Here is a 27,723-nt window from a genome sequence, read left to right as displayed (position 1 = left end):
ATGAGAGCCGGTCTCAAGGGGCATTACATCACATTTGATAACCTTTTCACATCACATGGGCTTGGTCAGGAGCTGCTGAAAAGGAAGTTCACCATGGGGGGACAGTGAGGAAGAACACGCCTCAACTTCCCCCTGCACTGGTTTCGACCAGAGGGAGAAATGCACTATCATCCAAATTTGCTTTCACTGGCACACACAGTCTTGTGTCATATTTGCCCAAGAAAAATAAGAATGTCATCCTGATGAGCGCTCGACACAAATACGCCGCTGTCAGCAAAGCAGAGCACAGGAAACCCCAGATCATCCTGGACTACAACAGAAACAAAGGAGGCGTTGACTGCCTTGATAAGGTAATGTATATTTTCATCTGTCATGCATTTGATTTACTTGTATTCATGTAAAACATGTTGTGCAAGACTTCAAGATTCAATATTGTTTCAAATCTAGTCATTGTTCCTTTCATTGCAGCTTACTGGTACATACACCTGCAAGTGAATGACAGCTCGTTGGCCTGTGGCAGTGTTCCACAACATCCTTGATGTGTCGGCATGTAATGCATATGTGGTGTGGTCAGCGATTGACCAAGTCTGGAATCAGGGGAAATGTTTCAAGAGGAGACTCTTCCTGGCAGAGCTTGGGCAAGCTTTAGTGACTCCTCTAATTCACCTGCGCCAGCACCTTCCCCGCACACCAGCCTATGGCAGTCTGGTGAGGAGTCTGCAAGCCCTCGCCACTGTCCTGGCCGCTCTCCCCCCAAAACAGGGGCAGAAATGGAAGAGATGCCAGCTCTGTGCCCCTAGAGACAATGAGACAAGTCTTACATGTTTCAAATGTGATGCATACGTTTGCAAGGCACACTGCGACCTGATTGCAAAATGCCACTCCTGTGTTTGAACACACACACACACACACACACACACACACACACACACACACACACACACACACACACACACACACACACACACACACACACACACACACACACACACACACACACACACACACACACACACACACACACACACACACACACACACACACACGATGTGTTCATGTTGATGTTCTGTGAATTTGGTCTCTGTTTGGATTTTTCAGTCTTTTTTTTTTTACAATAATTCCTATTGTAACTCCTATTCACTGCAGTTATTCATGTAAACCAGTAGTCTGAGGCATTGTTTACAGGTTAAAAGGGAGTTCAATAAAATTTGGCAATGATCATTGTTTTTTTATTGTAAGGGCAGTTAAAACAGGCAGGTCAAATTTGACCGGGAGCACCAAAGTAGGGGGAGAGAAACGAACACGACACAAAGGTTAAACAAACTGAATTGGCATGCAAAATATATTTCCCATCACGTTTATTTAACGTCTTATTTTTTATTTGTTTCTTTTTTAGAAGATGCTTGCATTACATTGTAATGAACAGAATACCTGTTGATTTAACTAGGCTATTGTTTGTGCCTTATGATCAAATTACTAATCATTGTAAGTAAATGTCATCAATATAAAAGACCTATGTAGTCTAAGCATTAGCTCTGGCCATTTATGAAGGTCAATACCTTACATTGGACGATGTTAAAGGATTTCAGTCATCAACATTTGAGTGCTTAGCTTTATTGCACAATATTGCTGCGTCAAAATCAACGTTAATACATGCATTCATATAAAAACAGTCTATGCAGAACAAGTCATTCATACCCTTGATTAGATTTACAATAATACATTTATATGTGCAATATAACATTTCCATTCAATTATAATTGCATACATGACATCAGTTCAGTACTATAACATCCAACCCTGTTTTTGCTCCAAGTTTAGAGCTGCCAAATCATAGACCATGTTGTTGAAACCTTATGAGATAAATCATCTAGGGGCAGATTCCTAAAATTCACTGACAATATAAAACCAAAACACAGACGGATAGGACACATGATCCGTGACACCGCCTGCATGGTTAGTGTCGCTATGGTGACTTGCTTCTGATAAACAGCGCGGACAATGTCAAGTGTCGCTATGGATGCAGATGAAAATATGTACGCAGGGCTTTAGAAACATCAAGAACTGAATTATTACCGTTCCCATGGTAACCCCAGACTATAGAAGGATGAGAGCTTGCCTACATCTCAAAAGAGCATAAAAAAACACAGTGGGAAAAGGGAGGCGTTGTTGAAAAGAGATCAAGATGGACACCTTCCAAACTGATAGGTGATGGGGTGAGGGGGATTAGTAAGACCTCTCAGGCCCCCCTATTTCAACCATTTGAATCTCCAAGTGTTTGTGTGTGTGTGTGTGTGTGTGTGTGTGTGTGTGTGTGTGTGTGTGTGTGTGTGTGTGTGTGTGTGTGTGTGTGTGTGTGTGTGTGCGTCAGTGTGGTGTGTGTGTTTCTGTGTGTGTTTCTGTCTGTGTGTGTGTGTGTGTGAGTGAGTGTGTTTGTGAGAGTGAGTGTGATGGTCTGTGTGTGTGTGTGTGTGTGTGTGTGTGTGAGTGTGGTGAGTGTGAGTGTGGTGAGTGTGTGTGTGTGTTTGTGTGTGTGATGGTGTGTGTGTGTGTGTGTCTGTGTGTGTGTATGTGTCTGCGAGTGTGAGTGTGGTGTGTGTGTGTGTGTGTGTGTGTGTGAGTGTGATGGTGTGTGTGTGATTGTGTGATTGTGTGTGTGTGTGTGTGTGTGTGTGTGTGTGTGTGTGTATGTGTGTGTGTGTGTGTGTGTGTGTGTGTGTGTGTGTGTGCGTGTGTGTGTGTGTGTGTGTGTGTGTGTGTGTGTGTGTGTGTGTGCGTGTGTGTGTGTGTGTGTGCGTGTGTGTGTGTGTGTGTGTGCGTGTGTTTGTGCGATTGTGTTTGTGTGTGTGTGAGTGTGTGTGTGTGCGTGTGTGTTTATGTATGTGGATTATTTGGGGGTGCATGGGCATCGTTTGGAATGAAGTAAAATCAACAACATGGCCTTCGAAACAATAATTTGTCTATTTGTCTTAAGTTGAACAATAAGCAAGTGTAACAATATTGTATTTATATTGCATTGTTGTAATAAACTGCATTTGGCAATCATGATATAAGTCATAGAGAAGATATTATGCTATTATAAATCGATCAGTTTCAGGACAATGAAAAAAGGGCTATATGTTTTGATTAATATGAAAATTATCCATTCTATAATTCTGCATCGGAAAATACTGAAGTGGGATACTTTGCATTCTCTCAATTATTCAGACTCAATATAGGACTTTGATCAGAACTATGAATATATTTAATCATAATAATTAAACCAAGTGTAATGTATAGTGCATATGGCCAGGACTGCCAAACAACACATATATCACAATATATATTCATTCATTGCCAAGTTGGGTTCAAGGAAGCCTGAAAATATATAATTTTCAACAGTCAAGTAGAAGGCCCACTGCATATAACTCCTCTGTTCACTATTGGGTTAACCCTCATAAGGTGTTCGGGTCTGTGGGACCCGTTTTCAGTTTTTAGCTATATAAAAGTGATACAAATAATTATTTTTTTGAACTAAGATTCGTTGGCTTTGGCTCATTTTCTGTGAGGAACATGAATCAGAAAACATTTTCAAGGACCCCCCCCTGTATACACCCCCATCACATTTATATTACACACAGGGTGTTCGGGTCCAGTGGACCCGAACTAGCTAGTTTAAGTGTGGAAATCATAGGTTCTGTGCACCCTCATTTTCCCTTTCTCCTCTGTGTGTGTGTGTGTGTGTGTGTGTGTGTGTGTGTGTGTGTGTGTGTGTGTGTGTGTGTGTGTGTGTGTGTGTGTGTGTGTGTGTGTGTGTGTGTGTGTGTGTGTGTGTGTGTGTGTGTGTGTGTGTGTGTGTGTGTGGAGAGTAAAGCAGGTGAATGGGCCCTTGGTGGTGAGCACCCACAGTGTGCACCCACTGTTCCCGCACAAGGTTGCAACATTGGAGCACCCAACACTATCTACACCCATATTCCCACACATTTCACCCTCTGTCTTGCGGGAACCAAGCTTGGGGATCTGACACTATAAAAAAGCTCTGTCAGCGTGGTTCCATACCACAACTGATCAAGATGGCAAAGCTATTCTCTGTTCAGACTGCTTTACAGTTGATATTTGAAGAGACAGAGGGTTTTGATGGTGATGCAGAGGAAACAGTTTCAGAAAGTGAGGATAACATTTCTGAAAATTCTGAGTCTGACACTGAGTTTGAAGAGGAGGATCAGCATCAGCCAGCTCCGAAACGTAAAAGACAAATACACAATATACATAATACATAATAATATAAAACACAATATACATGCAACCAGTGCAAAAAATACATATGCAATACACACACAGTGAGACTCTGCCTCTCATGTGTGGTATAGACTGATATACGTATAATTGCTGTGTTCAAAGGCTTTAATGTGTTGTTCAGACAGATGTTATTGAGTATGTTTCAATTTCTAATGATGTTGATAATTTCCCAGTTATGCCTGTTTTATGATGCATTTCCTTATTTTATTACATGCTAATACGAAAATAAACAAAAACGAGTGGCACCTCTATTCATAAATGTGATTTAACAAAGGTAAAGGGAACAAATTTAACATATGTGTTGTTTATATTACTTGCAATTGGGTTGAAGTAACCATTTGGTGATTATTTAAAAAAAAAAGTTTGATTATGTTGAATTAAAAGGCCTAAAATGCAATGGGTCCACCAGACCCAGCAGCACCTCCTGTGTAACAAAAAAACGAACACCTTATGAGGGTTAAGGAGTCTATCTGGAGCCACATTTGGTTCTCCAATAACAAAGGCTATTCCGTTAAGACCAGACTGTATAAACAGGTTAGGATGAATGTACATTTTCCAGTTTATTCAAACGCTATTCAACTGATGATATGTTTAGCCCAATTGTGCTAAAAAATATCTGGCAATTTATGACAACTCATTATGTTTTACGAGAAATTTTAATTATAACTCTTAACAGCTGGAAACACCTGCTCTGATTCAGGGCTTTTTTCAAATTCACATTTATTACCTGGGTCTTTGCCATCTGTATAAAACCAACAGCAGCAGGTAAGCATGTCAAGAATTAAGTGTATAATACTTTTATGAATGTCATTGAATCGATAAAAGACAGAGAGAAATACCATTCAATAATATAAACATTGGTAGCGTCCGGAAATATCGGGAACTTTCCATCCCAATTGAAAGTCCCCTAACTTTTCTTTCCCAACAATAACTGACATCGGTGAGTTGTCCAATCAGAGCAGCAGGCGTGCTCTGGGGGATAGTTTGATATCAATGTAGACGGCGCTCGGTTTGCTCCACTAGACGCGGAACAACATGCTCTGTTTTCCGTGCGGACCGTTTTCGCTGACGTAAAGGCTCACACCGAACGGTATTCCACGTTTTCAGACCCCAACGAAACGAACGTACCTACGTAGCTCCACGCGTTTGACGTCCAACATAGGAAAAGATCACGTGGTGGACGTGATTTTACCGCAGGTTGGTTTATACATGTACTTTTAAATATTACATAATTTACTCAGAATCATTTATAAAAACAAACAATCTATGTTTCTGCTGTGTAGCTTTCTGTAGTACTGTGTAGCTGTGTATACTGTGCAGCTATGTGTAACGCTGGTTGTACTGTATACTGGGTAGCTTTGCACTGTGTAGCTGTGTATAACTGTGTAAAAGTTACTGTGTATAACGGTTACTGTGTAGCTGTGTGTACTGTGTAGCCGTGTGTACGGTGTAGCTATGTGTACTGTGTGTAGCCTTGTATACTGTGTAGCTGTGCGTACTCAGTAGCTTTGTATACTCTGAATACTAGTAGGTAGCTGTGTATTCTGTGTACGGTGTAGCAACGTGTACAGTAGACACGCCTTGTGAGGCAGAGGCGAGGCTGTCCGCGTCCAGATGACTGTGGCCTTAAGGCTAATGCCAGTTTGTTGTCAGTGCGCTTATGATCTTTGATTAGGATGAAGGATTTATTACCCAGAGCAGTTTGTGAAGACAGTTCATCTCCTGCCATAGTGCTCTCCAGTTTTACACCAGCGCGTTTGGTGGCTATAGCTACCATGGGCAGGCTAAACATAACAACACGTTGGGTAATGGACTGTCCTGTCTAATAAAAGGTTATGACATATGGATTATCAGCAGAATATATCCAGACATGTGATTTGGTTTGTCATAGATGCGGTGAATCTCATTAGTTAGTCAAATTAGTAGTAGTAGTAGTAGTAGTAGTAACCAGGCTCAACACTGATGTGACCTTTGTTTCAGGCTGTGTTTTGGTCATGAGTACTTTTCAAGTTCAATATCGTATTAAGATAGTTCAAGCTATAAGCAGGAAGGGAGTCTCGGATTCTTTCGTTTTTACTCCTTTACTTGCGTCTAGAAATAACATCGTGTACATTTTGTTCATTTCATTTATTTATTTAAAGGAAATTGCACATTAATCTACATTTCTGTAAATGTGCCAGTGTTAGCAAGCAGGCTAATTTTCAACTGTTGTTGACAGGATCCTTCACTCCACTGCCTACACGAGACCATGGAGGAAGACCTCAATCATATGGAAGATGAGACTGCATTCAGCAACACTGACACAAATGGTAAAATGTGTCTTATATCTATTAATATTTCTCTATTAAGCCACATATTTCTGGCATGTCTGGCAACCTATTGACTATCCCTATATGCTTATTGTATGCCAAAATAAAATGTACTTCTGACCAGGGCGGCAGCCAGGTTTTTGAAATGTTTACACATTTGTAGTTGCCCACAGAATGTTAAGAGACTGGTGGACTAGCCAAACCCTAGTGGGGTCAGTGGGTGTGCCCCCCCCCACGGCATCTCCTCTGCTCTAAAATGAGTGCTCTTCTTTGCCTGCTTCTATTTTTGACCTTGCATAGGAAAATTATTTTCTTTTACAGCAACAGCTACATCTCCTAGAGATCTTATTTCATCCACTTTGGTCTCCTACAATTCACGTTATATCCGTATTCCTCCAGAAGACGGCTTAGAGTAATGTCATGGCATTTGACCAATGTGTCGATGCGTACCCATTGGATGTCAACGCTGTCCGTCCTGCACAACGCAGCGGTCCGTCCTCCACTCTTAAGCACTGCTCTCCTTCCTCTCACCCCGCAGGCGAGCGCTTGTCCGAGGCCATGGAGCAGGACGACCCGTCCTTCAAGCGTTCCCGTAACACGGACGAGATGTTGGAGCTCAGGGTGCTGCTTCAGAGCAAAGTAAAGAAGCTCTGGATGGATCCGTACCGCCTACTCTCTCTCTCTTGAGCACACACACCTACACTCTGGTTTTGTTTCAGTCTGGCTTGTAAAGGGGAAACCCTCCTCGTCTCTCCGCAGAACGCCGGAGCTGTGATCGGAAAAGGTGGCAAGAATATCAAAGCCCTTCGTACAGATGTGAGTAAACAGATGGCGTTGTATGGGGCTCGACAGCTGGTGCAGGTTACTGTGTTAAATATAAATATCTATATTTATATATTACACACGCATACATACATACACACGTATATAGTGATTAAGTTATTTTTTTATTTTAGATTATCGGGAAGACATTTTTCTTTGCAACCAAAGTTGTTTTGCCCTGTATTGCATTGCATTTCGCTTGTGTATAACATGGACTAAGTTTTAAATTAAAAGCAAAACATGAACAAGAATATGAACTATAAAAAAATAAACATTTTATTTCTTCAAAAGAAAGTGTTTTAACAACGCGCTGTCGGGTAAAAGTACTGTTCATTTACTTGAATCCATTAATTCCCTGAACCATATTGTACACGACTGTTCTTCAGGTGCTTTGTAGATGAGGATTTGTTTGAATTATACAGTGGAACAATAGCTTCAATGGTACAGTTGATCTTGGAAGATGTGCAAAACTCCTCTTCAACCAAGACCCCTTTAGTACATTAAACGGAATGGTTGGCAAGATCTATATGGATTAAATATCTCCATCTTTGACTCGATCAAATATGTACCCTTTCATATGTTAAATCCTCAAACTTTTTTTTAATTTCCCCTTTTTTAATATTACTCAATAACTCGTGAACTCAAATAAATATGTATTCCTTCTCCACCCCCCCCCCCCCCCCCCCCCCCCCCCCCCCCCCCCCCCCCCCCCACATCTTACTTACTTTAATTGATTTTGGTTTATTCTCGGCCACCTTCCTCCATTCCGCCTCTGATCTGGATGGCCACGCCCCCTTCTGCGTTGGCCCAACCTGCGCCTGCCCCCGATCGCCCACCTGACACTCCCGGTTGGCCACGCCCATAAACCACCTGCCCCTTACCATGACTACTCGTGATTGGTTTGCCCCATGCCCAATGCCAACCTCCTCCTCCTTCTCTACCACCCACCACCTCCTCCACCACCAACACCACCACCTCCTCCTCCTCCTCCTCCTCCTCCTCCTCCACCACCACCACCACCGCCACCTCGGCCCATCCAGTACAATGCCAGTGTGTCAGTCCCAGACAGCAGTGGGCCAGAGCGGTATGTCCCCCACCAGTTCGATGCCTCACTGCCTGACTAGCACAGTGAAACACACTTGTCTCTTTGATTACCTGCATTCTCTTAGCATTTGAACGCCTTTGTTATATTTTTGTATTTTACATCGTATAGTAGATAACCCCCCCCCCCCCCCCCCCCCCCCTCGATCCCCAACCCCTTCACCCACCTTCTCCCCGACTTGGAAAAAAAAACAATTCTATATTTCCCCATTTCATCTTCTGTCGTCTCTGTTGAACTGGGGTCGCCTTGCAGCCACTCCGGTACTTTGGATCGTTCTCGAGAGCGGATCGTACCATCTTGTGTCCCAGCCTTTTCTTTCCGTTTGGAGCCAAACACAGCTGTCCTTTTTTTAGTTTTTATTCTTTCCAGTGAGATCATTTAGTCCGGATAAAACTCTTATGGACGCCACGCTGTCTCCCCCCTTACCAACCTCCCCCCAACTCCTGTCTCCCCCCTTACCAACCTCACCCCAACTCCTGTCTCCCCCTTACCACCTGCAGCCCCACTCCTGTCTCCCCCCTTACCAGCCTGCCTCACCCCCACTCCGTCTCCCTCCTTACCAACCTCCCCCCCCCCGCCTGCCCAGCTGCGTCACGTCTCATTGTCGATGTCTCTTCATTTCCTTGTGCGCAGATTCCCCCCCCCCCCCTCCCATCAGGTCAGATCAGTGTGCTAATCTGTCACGTTGTTGCTAACCCTCTGCCTCAGCCACTCCCCACCTCCCTGACTCCATAGTCTCCTCTTCCCCGACACTGAGTGAAGCGTGTCCACACTTATTTCTCTTTCTCTTTCTTTTCTGTTTTGGATTGTCCCCCTAATGCCCACAGATACTGGTGGTGGGACAGCTACTCCTCCTCCTCCTCCTCCTCCTCCTCCTCCTCCTCCTCCTCCTCCTCCTCCTCCTCTTATTGTTCTTATTCATCCCTATCTTCTATCTGATCCCAGTTCTCCTCCTCTTCTTCTTGGTCCTAGTCCTCCCCTCTTCCTGTTGTTGCTCCTCCTACCCCTTTTCCTCCTCCTCCTCCTCCTCCTCCTCCTCCTCCTCCTCCTCCTCCTCCTCCTCCTCCTCCTCCTCTTCTTCTTGTTTCTGGTCCTCTCCCCCCTCCTCCTTGTCCTTCTCCTCGTCTCTGTGGTTCTGGTCCTCCTACCCCTTCTCCTCCTCCTCCTCCTCCTCTTCTTCTTGTCTCTGGTCCTCTCATCCCCCTCCTTGTCCTTCTCCTCGTCTCTGTGGTTCTGGTCCTCCCACCCCTCCTCCTCGTCTTCCTGGTCTTGTTCCTCCTACCCCTCCTCCTGATCCTGCTCCTCTTTCTCCTGGTCCTCTTGCTGTTCCTCCTCTACGCTCCAGCGTGGTATCCCAGGGATACAGCTGCCCATGTCCCCAGCTTTCTCTCTTTCCTGTGTACATTTATTCGTTTTTACATGTTTAATTATTGAATGCATGTCGGCAGCTCAACTGACCAGTCTACTGTTGGGACCCTTTTCAGATCTGTGTGTGTAAAGTTTACAATATACAATATAAAAAACTGTCTGAATCCCCTTTCCTCACCCACCCACCTACATTAATTGTATTTTTGGATTGCCTAATCAGCCTTCCTATCAGTGATCTAGATTATCTACAAGTTGTTTTTTCTTCTTTTTTGCTATGTTTGCTTACCTGCCTGGTCTCCCTGACAGGATCCTCAGTGTGAACGCCAACATCGACACAATAGGAGACATCCTGGTGAAGATCATCCCTACTCTGGAGGAGGTGAGCGATTACGGTTATTCATTGCGTTTGCACACTCTGCCCAATGGTCCTTATTCACCTAGCGGTCGTCTTGGTTCCATCTCGGTCCCGCTTGGTTGTGAATAATTGTCCTCACCAGGTTTCTGGTCGTTGACATGTTATACACATACAATCACAATATGCCGCACTGGGGATGTCATCCGAAACGCGATGTGCATGTAAACGTACTCGCTGTGTGGTTTCGTATGCAGCCGTTCTGTCATCAGTATAAGCAATGAATGTACAATTGGATTTGCCGTCCGTCGCTAATCGAACTTCCGTAACCCATTAGTGGCCATGTAAACGAGTTAATGAGTGTGTTAATATCCCACAACTGGGAAACCACTGTAACCTGCTGGTGACTCTGTCTAACCGTGTATTCGCTGTGCATGTGAAGGCACTGAATGAACCGGAATTGAATGTATCCCAATGCGGTTAGCAGTGGTGAGCCATACAAGGCTGCCAGGGGAACCCAGCGATCGAGTGGCCAAGTTACAAGTCCTGTGAACATTTCCTTCTGCTTTCTAGTACCAGCATTACAGCGGGATGGATTTTGACTGCGAGCTGCGCCTGTTGATCCATCAGAGTATGGCCGGGGGCATTATCGGGGTGAAGGGGGCCAAGATTAAAGAGCTGAGAGAGGTAAAAACATGGTTCCTTTGTTACTCTATTTTGATTTTCTGACCAGCAGAATGTCTTTCGGAAATATTGGAGATAATCTGTAAATTTGGTAAAGCTATTTTTTATTATTGGCTGGTCTGATCAGGGCATCGTACATTGTTTCTCTGTCACTCTGTCTCAACGTCTGTCTGTTTCTGTCTCTCTCTCTTTCTGTCTCTCTCTCTCTCTCTCTCTGTGTGTGTGTGTGTGTGTGTGTGTCTCTGTCTCTCTCTCTCTCTCTCTCTCTCTCTCTCTCTCTCTCTCTCTCTCTCTCTCTCTCTCTCTCTCTCTCTCTCTCTCTCTCTCTCTCTCTCTCTCTCTCTCTCTCTCTCTCTCTCTCTCTCTCTCTCTCTCTCTCTCTCTCTCTCTCTCTCTCTCTCTCTCTCCCCAGAACACGGAGACCTCCATCAAGCTGTTCCAGGAGTGCTGCCCCCACTCCACCGACCGGGTGGTGCTGGTCGGGGGCCGGCCGGAGCAGGTCGTCGAGTGCATCAAGGTCATCATGGAGCTCGTGTCCGAGGTAGCTGGGCCAATCAAATCAGGGCTGTATTTATAGAGCGTCTTCGCAGGGGCTTAACGAGGGGAGGCAACACAGCAAAGAACATGGACCGAGTTCAACATTAAAAAGCGAAAACATAAACAAGAGTATGACCTATAAACAACTACGCCAAGTGCTTAAAAGGTGAAGCCACGCACCACTGACACGCGGCTGGTTTACACGAACGCCGCGGCTCTCAACAGCCACCCAGAGAGGAGCGATTGCTCTTCTGTCGGTGCGCGTCTGCACACAGTGTCCAGCGTTGATGCTTGCTTTGTCCCTGTGTCGTTTTTGTTGGGACCCTTTTGGGTCGGGGTCCTCCTGACCCTCTTGTCGCTCCGCCTCGCCCAGGCCACGGTCAAGGGCCGGACGCAGCCCTACGACCCCAACTTCTACGACCAGACCTACGACTACGGCGGCTACACGGCCGCCTTCGAGGACCGTGGCCGGCGGCCCCCGGGCGGCGGCTTCGCCCCGCGGCCCCTGAGGGGGGTCTTCGAGCGCATGGCCCCGCCCCACCGGCCGCCGATGGCCCCGCGGCGGGAGTACGAGGACATGAGCCCCCGCCGGGGCCCGCCCCCGCCCCCTCCCCCGCTGAGCAGGGTCGCCGGAGGGGGCCGGGCGCGGAACCTACCCCTGCCCCCCCCGCCGCTGACCAGAGGAGGGTGAGGGGGCGCTCGTCTGTCTGTCTGTCTGTCTGTCTGTCTGTCTGTCTGTCTGTCTCCGTCTGTCTGTCTGTCTGTCTGTCTGTCTGTCTGTCTGTCTGTCTGTCTGTCTGTCTGTCTGTCTGTCTGTCTGTCTGTCTGTCTGTCTCTCTCTGTCTCTCTCTCTCTCTCTCTCTCTCTCTCTCTCTCTCTCTCTCTCTCTCTCTCCCTCTGTCCCGATGAAACCTAAATTCAGTGCACCATTTGCTTTTCATGTCTCTCTTTGTGATTCCCAACTCTTTCCGTGTGCCGTCAATTCCCAGGGGAGACCGGTTTCCCCACGGAGGCTACCACGGCAGCATGGATGACAGAAACAAGTGAGCGCGGGGATGCCTCTCACGTGGGCTGAGCATGTTACACCTGCCCCTAAGCCTCAGCCAAACGCTGTTTGATGCCCTCGACCCCACTGTTGGGCGCCGGTCAGATGAACTCGTCAATGGTCATCTGTAAAGTAGGGTAGGGGGAAGGGGATTTTGATGCCCTGCCAAAGGGGACTAGGTTTGTCTCCCATGTCCACAGCCTCAAAGGGGACATATTATACCACCAGGTGTGAGTGGGATTTGCCGTTACAAGCCATTTGGCCTTATGTGACATCACAAGTGGGCGTGTCCACCTAGATGTGTGACGGATAGAAGAGCAAGGTTTGCTACAGTCCACTGGGTAGGCTGGTAGACGGATCTATCCAACATACATCTAGGTGGACACACCCACTTGTGATGAAAGAAGAGGCTGCTTTCCAAAACGGTTTGTAATGGCTAATCACACTCACACCTGGTGGTACAATAAGACACCTTTAACTACAGGCATACTCACTGCCTAACCGTAACTGGTCCTTAACGAAATGAATCTGAATTCACTCTACGTGGCCTCCGATAAAAGTGAAATGTAGTAGGAAATAGTAACCAGCAACCATTAGTGGGTCTTTAGTAAACAGCAGTGGGTCTATGATTGGCCAGGCTTCATCCCTGTGTTTCCCCTCTCCTCTCCAGCGACCGAAGAGGCCGGCTGGGAGAGCCCTACGAAGGCATGGTGAGTCTCACCGGGCCCGCCTACCCCCCCACCTGCTGACACGCATGAGTTTACTGGTGTTAGTTACTAGCTGTTTGTAGTGATATGAGGGGATTTATTGTGTTGGTTACTAGCTGTGTGTAGTGATATGAGGGGATTTATTGTGTTGGTTACTAGCTGTGTGTAGTGATATGAGGTGATTTATTGTGTTGGTTACTAGCTGTGTGTAGTGATATGAGGTGATTTATTGTGTTGGTTACTAGCTGTGTGTAGTGATATGAGGGGATTTATTGTGTTGGTTACTAGCTGTGTGTAGTGATATGAGGGGATTTATTGTGTTGGTTACTAGCTGTGTGTAGTGATATGAGGGGATTTATTGTGTTGGTTACTAGCTGTGTGTAGTGATATGAGGGGATTTATTGTGTTGGTTACTAGTTGTGTGTAGTGATATGAGGGGATTTATTGTGTTGGTTACTAGCTGTGTGTAGTGATATGAGGGGATTTATTGTGTTAGTTACTAGCTGTTTGTAGTGATATGAGGTGATTTATTGTGTTAGTTACTAGCTGTTTGTAGTGATATGAGGTGATTTATTGTGTTGGTTACTAGCTGTTTGTGGTGATATGAGGTGATTTATTGTGTTGGTTACTAGTTGTTTGTATTTGTATGAGGTGTTTACTTTTGTAAGCTACTAGCTGTCTGTAGTAATATATGAAGTGTTAACTTGTTAGTTACAAACTTTTAGTAGTTGTATGAGGTCATTACTTATTTGTTACAGGCTGTTTGTAGTAGTATCAGTTGTTTACTTGTGTAAGTTACTAGCTGTTTGTAGTAGTATGAGGTGTTTACCTGTGTAAGTTACTAGCTGTTTGTAGTAGTATGAGGTGTTTACCTCTGTAAGTTAATAGCTGTTTGTAGTAGTATGAGTTGTTTACCTGTGTAAGTTACCAGCTGTTTGTAGTAGTATGAGTTGTTTACCTGTGTAAGTTACCAGCTGTTTGTAGTAGTATGAGTTGTTTACCTGTGTAAGTTACCAGCTGTTTGTAGTAGTATGAGTTGTTTACCTGTGTAAGTTACCAGCTGTTTGTAGTAGTATGAGTTGTTTACCTGTGTAAGTTACCAGCTGATTGTAGTAGTATGAGTTGTTTACCTGTGTAAGTTACCAGCTGTTTGTAGTAGTATGAGTTGTTTACCTGTGTAAGTTACCAGCTGTTTGTAGTAGTATGAGTTGTTTACCTGTGTAAGTTACTAGTTTGTAGCATGGGACTGAGGAGAGAGGGAGCAGTAGAACCAGGATTGTTTTTCTTGTGTTGTAGTAGCGGCTCAGCGGCTAGGACACTGGGCATGTACACTTGTCTAGGCCCGCTGTTGCCTGGCAACGGTTGTATCCTTGGTTACCGTAGAGCAGCTAAGTACGTAGTCCAGAGATCAGAAAGGCTAGCAAATTAAGGTGAAACAAAAGCAACGCACGGGCCGGTATCTTTTTTAGGTCAAACTGCAAGTGAATCGTTTTTGGGGGAAAGCAGCAAGGGTAACCAAACTGGTGGATGGTGTTAATCAAATCATTGTATTCAATGTGAATAAACAAGGCAGCAATTCATGAGATGATGATGGATTGAGAGAGGCTAAACTAGTTGAACTTGATTTGACTCTTAGACGGGTAATTCTGGACAGGTAATGGCTTATGTAATACGGTAATCCACTAACTACCCAAGCAGTGATGCATGTATATTTGTAAAGAATTATAAATGTCTCAGCAGAAAGGAAATGGGTTGATCATTGACCTCACCTTAGTCAATATATTACTCCGGACACACCCACTTATATCAACACTGTGTGTGTGTTGTGTGTGTGTGTGTGTGTGTGTGTGTGTGTGTGTGTGTGTGTGTGTGTGTGTGTGTGTGTGTGTGTGTGTGTGTGTGTGTGTGTGTGTGTGTGTGTGTGTGTGTGTGTTCCTTAACCGCTCCTTGACCTCAGAGTTCTCTCCTTCAAAGTAAAAATTAATAATTATCCCTGCTCTACCTTGGGCAGCCCTTTTGTCAAATATTAATCTCTACAATTTCAATGTCTCCTGTAAGCATGGTTTCAAAGATTACCTGATGTGTGGGGTTCCCCATGCATCAGACTGATTACCTTATGCATGGGATCCATATATGTCAGGTACTCAGTCTATATACTTAGTGATGCACATCTCATTAGGATGATGTGGGATGTTGTATTAAATGACACAACAATAATATAATGTTAAACAGCTGTATAATAAATCTACTCCATGCCCTACTAGCGTTCTGCACTCCACTTTTGTAGTACAATTTGATTTAATGGATGGAATTTTCTTAGGCCTTTTTTGATGATGAGATCATCTTTTTGTGGCTTAAGGACTGTCCTCATTGTATAAAAATAGAATCTGGTACGAGCTCCAATTTACTTACGTTAACTTTAGTTTTGGTTCCCTCAAACATCCATCGGGGCTATTATTCGCGGTCAAAGTTAAACGAGCAGCCGATCAGCCCCCAATGAGGCACACTTCTCCTACTTTGTATACAGGCCGTATTTTGCACCCTAAACCTTTTTACCTCTGTGTTAATCGCTCAATCAATTACGTCACCAATTACAACAAAATGTCAATTTAGTGCTAGGCACCACTTCACCCACAGGGGGCACAAAATCACACATTAACAGCCTTTTCTGTCAATCAATGACTCAGAATCACTCTAAATAGCTTCGGGAGGCCTATCTCTTCACCCCCGATTGACATGTCCCCGCAAATCGCGGGGGTCAGCAGTGCATGTGGGCTGGGAATATATCTTTGCAGACTGATTGCACTCCTATTTATTATTATTATTGAGGTTTGTCATGAATTTTTGTTTTAATTTTAACTTTTGTTGTTTCTTTCTTCCATGGCTCCTGAATTAGGGTGGGGGTTTTCACGGTGAGTGTGATATGTTTAGTGCCTGCTTACTTTGGGAATGCTTATTTATTAATTTAGTTCACAGAAACTCTTTCCTTAATTGTTTTCGACCCATCTTTATTTTTTGTATGTTTTTTTATTGGTAATAAATGTATTGTAGATGTCATCCTTATTTCTCATGTTATGTTTCTTTGTCAATTATTCCATAGACCGCAATGCCAACTGGGAACCCTTTCAGCCTGGTCAGTGTATATTGGTATTTTTAGGGATCAACACTATTTGAAGTGTATTTTAAAAGGGGACATTTCCCTGAGGTTTCCTCTATGTCTGGTCCTTGTGTTGGCCCAGGCGGCCGGGGCTCCTACGGGGACATGAGTGGACCAGTCGTCACCACACAAGTCACCATCCCCAAAGACGTTAGTCCCGAGAACCCTTTGACTCTCTTGACGAAATACCGTCCACCAAATAAGATCCCCCAATAATCATCAGCATTTCTATTTCTTTTGAAGTTGGCGGGGTCTATCATTGGTAAGGGGGGCCAGAGGATCAAGCAGATCAGGTCAGAGTCGGGGGCCTCGATCAAGATCGATGAGCCACTAGAGGGCTCCGAGGACCGGATCATCACCATCACAGGGACCCAGGACCAGATCCAGAACGCCCAGTTCCTCCTACAGAACAGGCACGTAACCACTGGGGTGCCCTTCTTAGACGGCTGGCAGTGGGAGCCATACCTTGTACTCAAGTTTACCTTGTACTACTTGTTTACTTTACAAGCGATGTGGAACGTTTGACCTTTTAACCTTGAATCCCATCACATAATGGAGACAACCAGTAGGTGTTTTTTGCCGGTTAACTACTAAACCTGTAGATCTTAAAGTGAACTACAAAAAACGTATTTGTAACTGTTAATAAGGGTTATGAAGGTACAGTGTAATACACTGTAATCTCAATGTATTATCGCACAGTGTATGTTTAATTTTTAGCAGCTTTTTAACTCTTGAGTTCCTAAAATGTATTTTTTTTTCCCTCCTCCCCTTTTTAAATGCTTTAACAGTGTGAAGCAGTTCTCTGGACGGTTCTTCTAAGACAACCAAGGACGTGGGGGGAAGGAGAAGCAATACTGCCATAACTGTTGGGCTCTTCTATCCATATTCAACCTATTCCTTTGTTTGGGATAGACGTTGCCCCTTCCTCTTCATCATAAATGGTCTGCTACGTCAAGTTTCCCAGCTGTCAAGTTACCAGCCTCCACCTTCTGTGCTGATGTTTTCATTTTACTTTATTAGTTGTTTTTTTACTGGATCCATGTACTGTAATTGGAGTAAACTCACTTGTTTGGTACCTTGTTTTATTTTGTTACGTGTGCCCTAGCACCCCCTGTGCCACCGCTGTGTTCCAGTACAGCAGAATGTCATTTTAATTTTCTGGATTTTAGCTTTTCTCCAAATTATTTGGTACACTCTCAAAAGACCTTGAGCTGATTCGTTCTTTTTTTAAATGAGGTTTTTTAATGAGGTAATTATTTTTAAATAAACCAAGGAGTAACAACCAATTGTTAAATGTATATCTTAAGCGAGAAATCGATTTCCATACTTTTACCAACAATTCTTCTAACACAATTCTTTTGAATGTTTAGGAAAAAATGCACAAAAATAGACATGATTTACAGTTTTTCTCAGTCGCTTTGGTACATTTCTCAGATCAGAATTTAAATTTGCAAAACAGTAAGTGCATTTCTCAAAACAATTCGTACAAATAGCAAAACACCATGGATTTCATGCAAAAGCAAGTCTCTTGCCCAAAATCCTTAGTTTGTTTCTCAAAAGTAAATATCTGTGTCAATGAACATGTCAGTGCCATCAAAATGACAAGTCCTTGCGTCATTGTGTACGGATAAGACAGTCAAATTGCTTAGTCATGTTGTCAATATAACAGTGTACTCTGGAGGGATGTTCTGATGTAAACCATGGCTAAAGTTTTGAAGACAATTATTGTAAATTTTAAGTTACACCTTAGTGTATGTGGGAGATTGATTGCAAGAGACTGGACAAGATTCACATTTACGCTTTGACTGTTTGTACTGTAATTTGTTGACAGACCATGTCATTGCAGGAAATGTGAACATAGGACAATCTCCTTAGGGTAAACTGTACATGCATTGCTGTAGGAATTACAGTGCATTAATCCTACACCTCCTGACGTTCCTGTCTGTTGGGCCACAAATTCTCAGACAATGTAAATTTGTGTTGTGCTCCAGCTATATATATACTTGCCAGTTCATGGTTCAGGAGATGCAGCTTTGAGCTACTCCAGTAAACTGGTTGATCGTTGGTTGATCTAACACTTCACACATTTCCCTTCTTTAGAGAAATCAAGATTCACCTGGTAGCAATTTACCAATTCAAAAAAAAAGTCTAATGGAAATGTATAGAAATATGCTTGACATTATGACAACTTGTTCAACCATTTTGCATGTAAAGACTTATGCAATGAACTAAGGCCCAAATCTTGTGGGGGTGAGACTATTCAATAGATACAATACAATACAATACATTTTGATCAACATGACATAAGCAATTGATAATGTAGGAAAGAGCAGATAATTGTACATAATCATTTGCATGAATGTACCAAAGCATTTGCAACTTGTTCACAGAAATGAGAAACTGCTTTTTTGATGTGCACAAACGACACAATGATGTGAAGATTGAACAGGTAGTTTTGAGAATTTCAATTCTGATCTGAGAAATGTACCAAAGCGACTGAGCAATACTGTAATACATGGGCTTTTTGTTTGGGAGTATTATGCTTAGCAAATTGAAGACAAACTGATAAAAAATCATTTGTTTTGCATTGAAGGACAGGAAGCTGATGCAAAGGTGTAAATAATCAGTATTATAAGATAATTTGGTCACCATTGCCTCTTTGAAAGAGACCGGGCCAGAAAAGGAAGTCTTGTGATATTTTCCCATTATCATATATTATCACTTTACAAATTATTATTTTTTTGTTCATGTACATGCCTTACTGTGATTAAATCATATACAATCATTGGCTTAGTTTTCTTTGTTATTGTATTTTTGCTGAATGTTGCCTATTTTCAGTCTATTAAAACTTTTGAAAGGCAATATTGAGGAAGTGTGCGTCTGGTCTAGCAATGGTGTCTAGCAATGGTGTTTTTTCGTCGACGTCTTTCTCAAGTCTTCAGTTCCTGCTACAAGTGAGTAAATACAGACGGTGCAACATTTAATCAAACGTTTCCTGGGCTGTATTTGAACTGCAGAATGACCATGAGATTTATGAGGGGGCCAATTCGCAATGGGTTTTTCCAATTTATACACATATTGGCAGGTCATAAAACACTTTTATGACTTGTTATACGCTTTCTATTTGACTTAATTTTGAGTAATATAGCATACTCTTTAACGGTTGAAGTCGTTTGTGATGTGTTATACTAATTTGCATAACGCATTGCGTTTGATTAAGTGTACATGGTCGCAGATAGTGCAGGAAGGGTCAGGTTGTTTTTCCCAGCGTTTAGCAGCCTTTCTCGCAGGGTTGAACTGTTCAGCACCGGAAATGTGTTTACAAGAACGTTTCTATAGACAAACCCATCCTGGTGTTTTCCCATCAGAGCACAGCCCCACCGCCTCTCAACGTCACATGGTCCGGGGCTTCACCGAGACCCGAGCTGTTGGACTGGGATAGGATTTCAATCCCGAACGGGGACGCGAGAGAAGGAGAAAGCTGTAAAGGAGACCACAGCAGAGAGCCATGGTGGTTCTGCACCAAAACCAGGAAGGATAGACATACAACGAAGTGGGATCCGTATTTTCCGTGTGTTTTTTCATGTGTCGGAGAATGATTTTGCTAATTAGGAGCCATATGAAGTAAAAGTCCGCCATATTCAGATCACCACGCCCGGACTCGGTTCTCAGGGTAAAATATTTTGTTACTCTTTTACTTGTTGCTCCGGTTGAAACAATATCCTTTGACCGCTGATCACCACAGTATACACGCAACCATTACAATAGAAACGACGCAGGCTTAACGTTACTACTACCACCATGTATTCTTTTCTTCAGCATATTTTACGCAATCATTTTTTTATTGCACTGCGAGTAAAAAAAAATATCAACAACCAGTAAGCCTACATATCTCTGCATATAATCGCATGTGTGTGAACTATTTGCTGTATCTGATTGAACCAACATTCCAACCAACAGTAACAGGCCCCACTACCTCATCCAACTAGTGAACTGTTTCCAAAAGTTATGACTCTGGCTTCTGTGGGGGCCTGCTGCCTCGGCGAGGAGGCGAAGGAAGCACGTAGGATCAATTATGAGATTGAAAGGCAGCTCCGCCGGGACAAGAAGGACTCCCGAAGGGAATTCAAACTCCTCTTGCTGGGTAAAGAAATTACAACCCTACGCAGACGTTTTTTGGTGGTTGTTGTTTTTGTATTTGTTTCTGTTTGTTTACGATATGATTCCATGCTTTCACTTCCCAATGCATTCAAAGTGTGTAATTATGTTTCAAATGATTTGTGCTGTGTAAAGAATGGAATTGTGATAAATATACAGTTTGTATTGCATTTTCTAAGGAGAAAATGCAATACAAGACGCTGTGGACTTTGTGCATATAAGGCATCCAACGGGGGGCACGGCCTGAACCGGCCCCCTAAAGACCCATGGCCAGAACTAGTCTTCAGAAATTATTGACTAACGCTAAACGGAGCATTACTCAGTGTTCAAAACAAAATGCTTGTCTTCGTCAAACAAAATCGGAAGTGCCAATTAATATCATTAACAGAACTGGTTTAGTAACTCGTTGACACACCCGCGTGTATTAACTCAAATATAATCCATAGGCTGAAACGTTTGGAGTTAGATTCACCCCTTTTGTCTTCATCTGTACCTGGTAAACCCTGCGTAAACCAGATGCCCCCTTTAACGACCGGCCCCTGCATTCACTCTGGATTAAAGAAGTGTCTCGTCGGTTAGTGTAATAACAGCATCCCTCACTTCCACTCAGGGACTGGCGAGAGTGGGAAGAGCACATTCATCAAACAGATGCGGATCATCCACGGCTCTGGGTATACAGAGGAAGACAAGAGGAGCTACACCCGGCTGGTCTACCAGAACATCTTCACGGCCATGCAGACGATGATCCACGCCATGAGCGCACTCCAGATCCCGTACAAGTACCAGCACAATGAGGTGATCCTTCTTCTTTCGGTTCTGCGTCCCTGGCGTCGTCCCCTTGTTATGGCATACAGCAATTGAATTATAATGTCACGGGTCTAGTAAGCGCCAGCTCTCGGCCGCTGCGCTACTGCCAACTCTTTCATACATTTGAAAGGAGAGAGTGAAACACTACACAGTAGCTACGTGCTGTATATACTATACAGCACTACGTTATACAATGCTATCGTAATATACCATATACTATACAGCATTACATTATACCATACTATCCTAATAAACCATATACTATACAGAATTACATTATACCATACTATCCTAATAAACCATATGCTATACAGAATTACATTATACCATACTATCCTAATAAACCATATACTATACAGAATTACATTATACCATACTATACTAATAAATCGTATACTGTACAGCATTACACTATATCATACTATACTAATATAGTATAGTACTAATAATAATATACCGTATCATACTATACCACACTACACACTATACATTACTGTACTAAAATGTCATACTATACCACCCTAGACTATACTATACTAATAAACCATATCCTATTATACAGCACTACACTATCCTATACTAATAAACCATATCATACTGTACCATCCTACTATACCATACCATATTATATTACGTCCTTACATTGCATTACAGAAATAGGGTATGTAGCCGAACTAAACTATGCAGGCCAATTCACTTTGTCCATTGTACACATCTCGATAGGCCTGACAATCGTAATGATACGATGTTAATCTCATCGAGGCATCCTGATGCTGGGTATATGATCAAAGCACTGCGAGATGCGCCATCGCAGGTTTTATCTCTCTCGTTGTCGGAGGACAACGTTCTATAGCACACTATAATATACTATATATACAAAGGGGAACAAGATGGTGTCCTTGAAACAGTGTGAGGAGTTGTGGCTGGTAATATTCGATTACAAATAGGGAAATTTTTCCAAAAAAAAGTATTGCTTGAATGCATCATTCTACATTTTTTGAGGAAAGATTTTCATAAAGAGGATGGATGACATCATATGACAACTGAAATGTTGACACATGCATTCCTGTACTTTTCCTTGTGATGCAACTACATATTTAATAAAATGACAATGATCAGTCTTAATGCTGAGAAAAACTGCCTTCTTCCAAATAGCTTTAATCTCTTAGCTCCAAGGTGTAGTTGCAAAAGAGCCAACTCCAACAAATCAAGTAAAACACAAACACGGAAATACTGGGCGACACAGTGATTTAGACGCACCTATTCAAAGCAGTCCAACAAAGAAATAACTGTCGGACAAATACCTCTGAGTCACATTCAAGCTCCCTTCTGGGAACAACATCTCATAAAAAAAAACAGTACAACCCAAATTGTTTATCTACATCAGAATGCTACCGATGCCCGCTCAGATTTTATGCAAGTTGTTAATGACGCCAGACACCGATGAGCAAACCCTGGGCAATGCTAAACCAAAAACACTCGTTACACTCACCAGTTATGCTGTATAACTGTTTCCGCACACACACACACACACACACACACGCACACACACACACACACACACACACACACACACACACACACACACACACACACACACACACACACACACACACACACACACACACACACACACACACACACACACACACACACACCATCAGTTATTACTGGATGCTGTAGATTCATGTACAACAACATACCTGATTATTTTTTGGATCAGTTGTACTTATATTTAGGTTATGAAGTTGTCTGAATACTTTGTGAATCCACTGTACGTATATTTAGGTTATGAAGTTGTCTGAATACTTTGTGAATCCCCAGTACGCATATTTTGTATCTGAAGTTGTCTGAATATTTTCTGAATTCACTGTACTTATTTAGGCTTTTAGTTCTGTACCCGCATTCCTAATCAACACGTATTGTCCTATTTGTCTTTATTTCAGGGCCATGCCATGGCTGTCTGCATGGTGGATGTGGAAAAGGTCTCAACGTTTAACCATCCATACGTGGAAGCCATCAAGAGCCTGTGGAGCGACCAGGGCATTCTTGAGTGTTACGGACGAAAGAGGGAATACCAGCTTTCAGACTCCACCAAATAGTGAGTTGCAAAATGATGAAGAGAAAATCGACTTCTTATCCTAGGCAAATTTCCGGCACTTACCGAGTGAGCTGAAATGTGATCCAGTCCAGAACCCCAATGTGACAGTTTAGAAACACGGAAGGACTGAGTGAATTAAAAAACTCTACCAGTAGCCAAAGGCATGCACAGAATACTATACATTGATATAACATATAGCGGTATAAATAGGATACTATAGAATACCATAACATACTGTATCAAGGTACATAAAGAGGGTCCTATACAACACCGTTATATACTATATAGAGGTATATAAACAGGGTACTCTGCAACACCATAATATACTATGTATAGGTTTATAAACAGGGTACTATACAACAAAACCATAATATACTATATAAAGGTATATTAACAGATCCTACACTCGATTCGCATTAGATGCTACATATAAAGGCATATAAATGCAGGCCTGATAGGGTTGATTTCAGGCTTGAGCTTGGCCATGTATGTGGTCGAGAAAAGTGAAAGTAGGTGAGCGGTGCCTTTTAAAATGTCTAGTGAACCTACCTGACCTTTTGATTGACATGTCTGCCACCAACTAGGCGTAGTCTATATAAAGAAATCTTTTACCTTTGTATGTTTGCACTGAGGATGGTCTGAATGGGACTGAAAACATTTTGCACACACTTTGGTTAGCACTTTACCCTTTTATGTAATAAAAACGTATTGTTGCATTGGCTACATGGTGCGTGAGTTCCGCTCCTTTTATTGTTGTCAAGAAAGGCAATTCTCTATGGTGCCTTTGAATGTATTTGATAATTTCAGGCACAGATAATTTCACTTCCTAAAATGCCATATTATACTGCTTAACCATATGCTAAATAAGTACATTTCTTCCTTCCCATGTGCACCAGCTATCTGAATGCATTGGATCGTATCGCGGACGCGGGCTATGTGCCGACCCAGCAGGACATACTCCGGGTCAGAGTGCCCACCACGGGTATAATAGAGTACCCCTTTGACCTGCAGGATGTGGTTTTCAGGTAAGCCTTTGAAAGTTAGGTTTTTTAAGGTTGAACTGACCTTGTTCGACAAGCTCCTATTCAAGCCCCCGTTGCTTCAGCATCAGGGCTGGGGGGGCGGACTGGAGATTGGTACAGTCATTTCAAAATAATACATATTTGTGTTATTATTTGTTTGGGGTGTCCTTGGCAACACTAGTGATTGCCGTATACATCTATGTTCAGAAAACATTTTCCCTGCAGTAGATATTTTAAAGGTATTTAAAAAATGTTATGCTATTTGTAATCAATTATATTGTGGTTGGGGTAGTGGCTGGTGTGTTCGATCCCCCCTAATTGAAAGGTTCTTGGTTCGATCCCTAATGTCCATAGTCCACCTGTAGGCAATCTTGAGCAAGATGCTTCCAAACCCAACAACCTGCTCCTTCAGGCCTTGTCTCCAAACACTGGAAATCGTTATGGTCTTGATGCGTCTGGTTTAAGGTGACATATTATACCACCAGTGTGAATAGCCGTTACAAGCAGTTTTGAATATCGGCGTCTTCTGACATCACAAGTGGACGTGTCCACCTAGATGTATGAGGGATAGATGTGCAATGTTTGCTACAGTCCACTGGGTAGCCTGGTAGACTGATCTATCCAGCATACATCTAGGCGGACACGCCCACTTGTGATGTCAGAAGAGGCAGATTTTCAAAACTGCTTGTAACGGCTATTCACATACACACACCTGGTGGTATAAAATGTCACCTTTTAAGGAGTCTATGGTCACATTCACAAACCTCTACTGTCCCCTTTTGGTGTTCTTATGTGCTGAATGTTGTCCTGGGCCCTCCTAGAATGGTGGATGTTGGCGGCCAGCGTTCGGAGAGGAGGAAGTGGATCCATTGTTTTGAGAAGGTCACCTCCATCATGTTCCTGGTGGCCCTCAGCGAGTACGACCAGGTCCTGGTGGAATCGGACAACGTGGTGAGGAGCGGGGCCTAATTTCTTCAACCTCATGCCGTTTACCAGGATCGTCATACATCCCCGGGCAATATTTGATTGCTGCCCGGACATGTTGGCCCTGGCTGAGATTCCGAGTGCAGATGTACTTGTTGTAATCATGCACACAACATCATGTGATACACGAGAAATCGTATTTCTATTCGGGCGTTGTAATCAAGACAGAAAACAGAATCGGTATACCCCGCTTTAACAGTTTCAACACCCTCATTCGGAGACAAAAGCATCCAAGCAATCTTGGATCTTACTGATCTATCTTTGTATCTGCTGTGTCTGGTAAGGAGATCAATCACAATAAAGAGTCACTTGAAGCTGTACCCAAATTACTCTGGATTTCTGTACCTTTCCTCTTCCTGGCCTTCCCCTTCTGCATGTTGACGTTTACACACTGACTCAAACATGGCATTACAACGTGGTGGTGTTCATTGCTATGTGGTAGTATGCGCTGCATTCCTGCAGGGGGAGCCCTTGAGACACTACATTGAGTCTGTTGAAAAGGTGTGTGTGTGTGTGTGTGTGTGCGTGTGTGTATGATAATGCATACAGACACACTCCTGTAAGTACTGCTGTTTAATATCTGATCCTTGTTGACGATTCAAATCATTCTGAAATGTTTTTTTATTTATATTTCTTATTATGTTTTTTTTTTTCAAGAATCGAATGGAGGAGAGCAAAGCCTTATTTCAGACGATAATAACCTACCAGTGGTTCAAGAACTCATCAGTCATCCTGTTCCTGAATAAGATTGATCTGCTCGAGGAGAAAATCCTCTTCTCTCATTTGGTCGACTACTTCCCTGAATATGACGGTGAGTCATCGTGATAGAAATTGGCAAAGAAATAAGTGTCAATTGTACTGTTATTCAACTTATCTCTGCTCTCCAATGTCCCAGGCCCACCACGAGACATCTTGGCAGGGAGGGACTTCATCCTGAAGATGTTTGATAACCTGAACCCAGAGCCCTCCAAAATCATCTACTCCCACTTCACCTGCGCCACGGACACGGATAACATTCGCTTTGTCTTCCACGCGGTCAAAGACTACATCCTGCAGAAGAACCTGGAGGAGTACAATCTAGTGTGAGCTTGGGGGGGTGGGGGGGGGAAGAGAGTTGACTTACTCTACTGCTAACTTTAATAAGTAGAATATGGCCACCAGTGACGGGAGGAACTCACAGCATAACCTGGCCCAGTGACTGCACCGCCCCGCCTCTCCCCTGATGAAGTCGACTCTGATGAAGAAGTATATCCTAATAATCATTCAGTATGGTCCCTCTTACTGGGGACATAGGTACGGTGCACTGTGACCCACAAAGTCCTTTTTAGAGGGAGAGAATTCCAGTGTACGACTTTATAAATGAACACTAGAACAAATATATATATATATATATGTATATATATATATATATATATATATATATATATATAATTGTTCTTTTTATTATTTTGCGAACAGGTTGCACACATCCAAAATGTAACCCCAGTACGTAGATTTAACTGCTGTGCAGCGCCACACACCGCTAACCTAAGTTGGTTACGTTTATTTTTGTATCTTTGGGTATATTTAAATGATTTAATTTTTCTATTTGTTGAGTTATTATTGCTTATAACACATTCACTTGCGTACAGGTATTGATTTGCACATTGTACACATTTTTTATTTTGTTTTTACTGTTGGTTTTTGTGCTGCATTATATGTGTTACTTTTACTGTTGGATATCAGATTTGATGAATTTATTTTTACTTTACTTCAAAGTATTTCGTCGATGCGTTGTGAAAACAGTAAGCTCAACCCATGAGTATTTAAGTTATAATAATTATCACTGATTGTATTGCCAAGTATAATCTTTACAAAGTAATTTCTTTTTAAAAGCAGGATTGTATTTCCAGTCTAAAAACATATCTAAAGCTAAAATGATTGATGTCGCCGCATGACACTGTTCTTATATTGTCGTTTGAAACAGTACATACCAATAATATCTTGTGCCTTTTAAATATGTATAATTCCTGAGTGTTGGAAGGAACTGAAGATAAAGCTGACTTTTATTGTGTAATCATAAATAAGGCGGCGAATGGTGAAAAAGGGAATGAATAAAGTCAAATCTAAATGTTTTTAGTACTACGTGGCCTTTGTTACATGGCAAGTGTCTTATTTGTTTAAGTAATACACCTTTTAAATAAAAAATGGGTATATTTCAATTTTGATTCAAATGTTTCATTAAAGTTCAACAGATTTTTATCCATTATGGTATGAATGGACTGATATTTTGCTATAGACTATTTGCAAA

At 42.8% G+C, this 27,723-nt stretch overlaps 2 protein-coding genes and 1 long non-coding RNA gene across 5 annotated transcripts in view; all 3 read left to right on the top strand.

The window, feature by feature from the left end:
- Window positions 1-1,219, top strand: part of LOC115543135 (uncharacterized) — a 1,525-nt gene extending 306 nt beyond the window's left edge. Inside the window, exons 1-2 of the long non-coding RNA XR_003976670.1 lie at window positions 1-350; window positions 469-1,219. The exon at window positions 1-350 is cut by the window's left edge and continues 306 nt beyond it. This is a non-coding gene — a long non-coding RNA (uncharacterized LOC115543135). The remainder of the gene's footprint in view (window positions 351-468) is intronic.
- A 4,042-nt stretch (window positions 1,220-5,261) lies between these two features.
- LOC115542821 (heterogeneous nuclear ribonucleoprotein K) lies at window positions 5,262-17,647 on the top strand. Of its 2 annotated transcripts, none has more exons than XM_030355254.1 (16): window positions 5,262-5,475; window positions 6,497-6,587; window positions 7,126-7,226; window positions 7,347-7,403; window positions 8,450-8,493; window positions 10,186-10,258; window positions 10,805-10,918; window positions 11,328-11,456; window positions 11,826-12,139; window positions 12,442-12,495; window positions 13,168-13,207; window positions 16,101-16,116; window positions 16,305-16,337; window positions 16,444-16,511; window positions 16,605-16,774; window positions 17,150-17,647. In XM_030355254.1, exons 2-16 carry the CDS (start codon window positions 6,527-6,529, stop codon window positions 17,178-17,180), a joined length of 1,305 nt encoding a protein of 434 aa, XP_030211114.1. In that variant the 5' UTR covers window positions 5,262-5,475; window positions 6,497-6,526; the 3' UTR covers window positions 17,181-17,647. The 2 variants fall into 2 exon arrangements, with proteins under 2 accessions (XP_030211114.1, XP_030211113.1); XM_030355253.1 differs by lacking the exon at window positions 5,262-5,475 and adding an exon at window positions 5,820-6,083.
- Window positions 17,648-19,219: 1,572 nt separating this feature from the next.
- LOC115542817 (guanine nucleotide-binding protein G(q) subunit alpha) lies at window positions 19,220-27,634 on the top strand. Of its 2 annotated transcripts, XM_030355245.1 has the most exons (9): window positions 19,220-19,315; window positions 19,730-20,034; window positions 20,322-20,505; window positions 21,130-21,314; window positions 23,273-23,427; window positions 24,324-24,452; window positions 25,271-25,400; window positions 26,091-26,244; window positions 26,329-27,634. In XM_030355245.1, the coding sequence occupies exons 3-9, from the start codon at window positions 20,370-20,372 to the stop codon at window positions 26,517-26,519; spliced, it is 1,080 nt and encodes a 359-aa protein (XP_030211105.1). In that variant the 5' UTR covers window positions 19,220-19,315; window positions 19,730-20,034; window positions 20,322-20,369; the 3' UTR covers window positions 26,520-27,634. The 2 variants fall into 2 exon arrangements, with proteins under 2 accessions (XP_030211105.1, XP_030211106.1); XM_030355246.1 differs by lacking the exon at window positions 19,220-19,315 and having other exon boundaries at window positions 19,401-20,034.
- Window positions 27,635-27,723: the final 89 nt, after the last annotated feature.

Source organism: Gadus morhua, chromosome 4, assembly GCF_902167405.1.
Source record: "Gadus morhua chromosome 4, gadMor3.0, whole genome shotgun sequence".
Taxonomy (NCBI): Eukaryota; Metazoa; Chordata; class Actinopteri; order Gadiformes; family Gadidae; genus Gadus; species Gadus morhua.
Note: the sequence above shows the minus strand (reverse complement) of the source record. Positions and strands in the feature narration are given on the sequence as shown.

Bases quoted from the DNA above. Each gene is read 5' to 3' on its own strand.
- LOC115542817 (XM_030355245.1), top strand. From the start codon at position 20,370: ATGACTCTGGCTTCTGTGGGGGCCTGCTGCCTCGGCGAGGAGGCGAAG. The intron at 24,453-25,270 runs GTAAGCCTTTGA...GGGCCCTCCTAG, and splicing joins CTGCAGGATGTGGTTTTCAG to AATGGTGGATGTTGGCGGCC. The intron at 25,401-26,090 runs GTGAGGAGCGGG...TTTTTTTTCAAG, and splicing joins TGGTGGAATCGGACAACGTG to AATCGAATGGAGGAGAGCAA.
- LOC115542821 (XM_030355253.1), top strand. From the start codon at position 5,955: ATGAAGGATTTATTACCCAGAGCAGTTTGTGAAGACAGTTCATCTCCT. The intron at 6,588-7,125 runs GTAAAATGTGTC...CTCACCCCGCAG, and splicing joins CAGCAACACTGACACAAATG to GCGAGCGCTTGTCCGAGGCC. The intron at 12,140-12,441 runs GTGAGGGGGCGC...GTCAATTCCCAG, and splicing joins CCGCCGCTGACCAGAGGAGG to GGGAGACCGGTTTCCCCACG.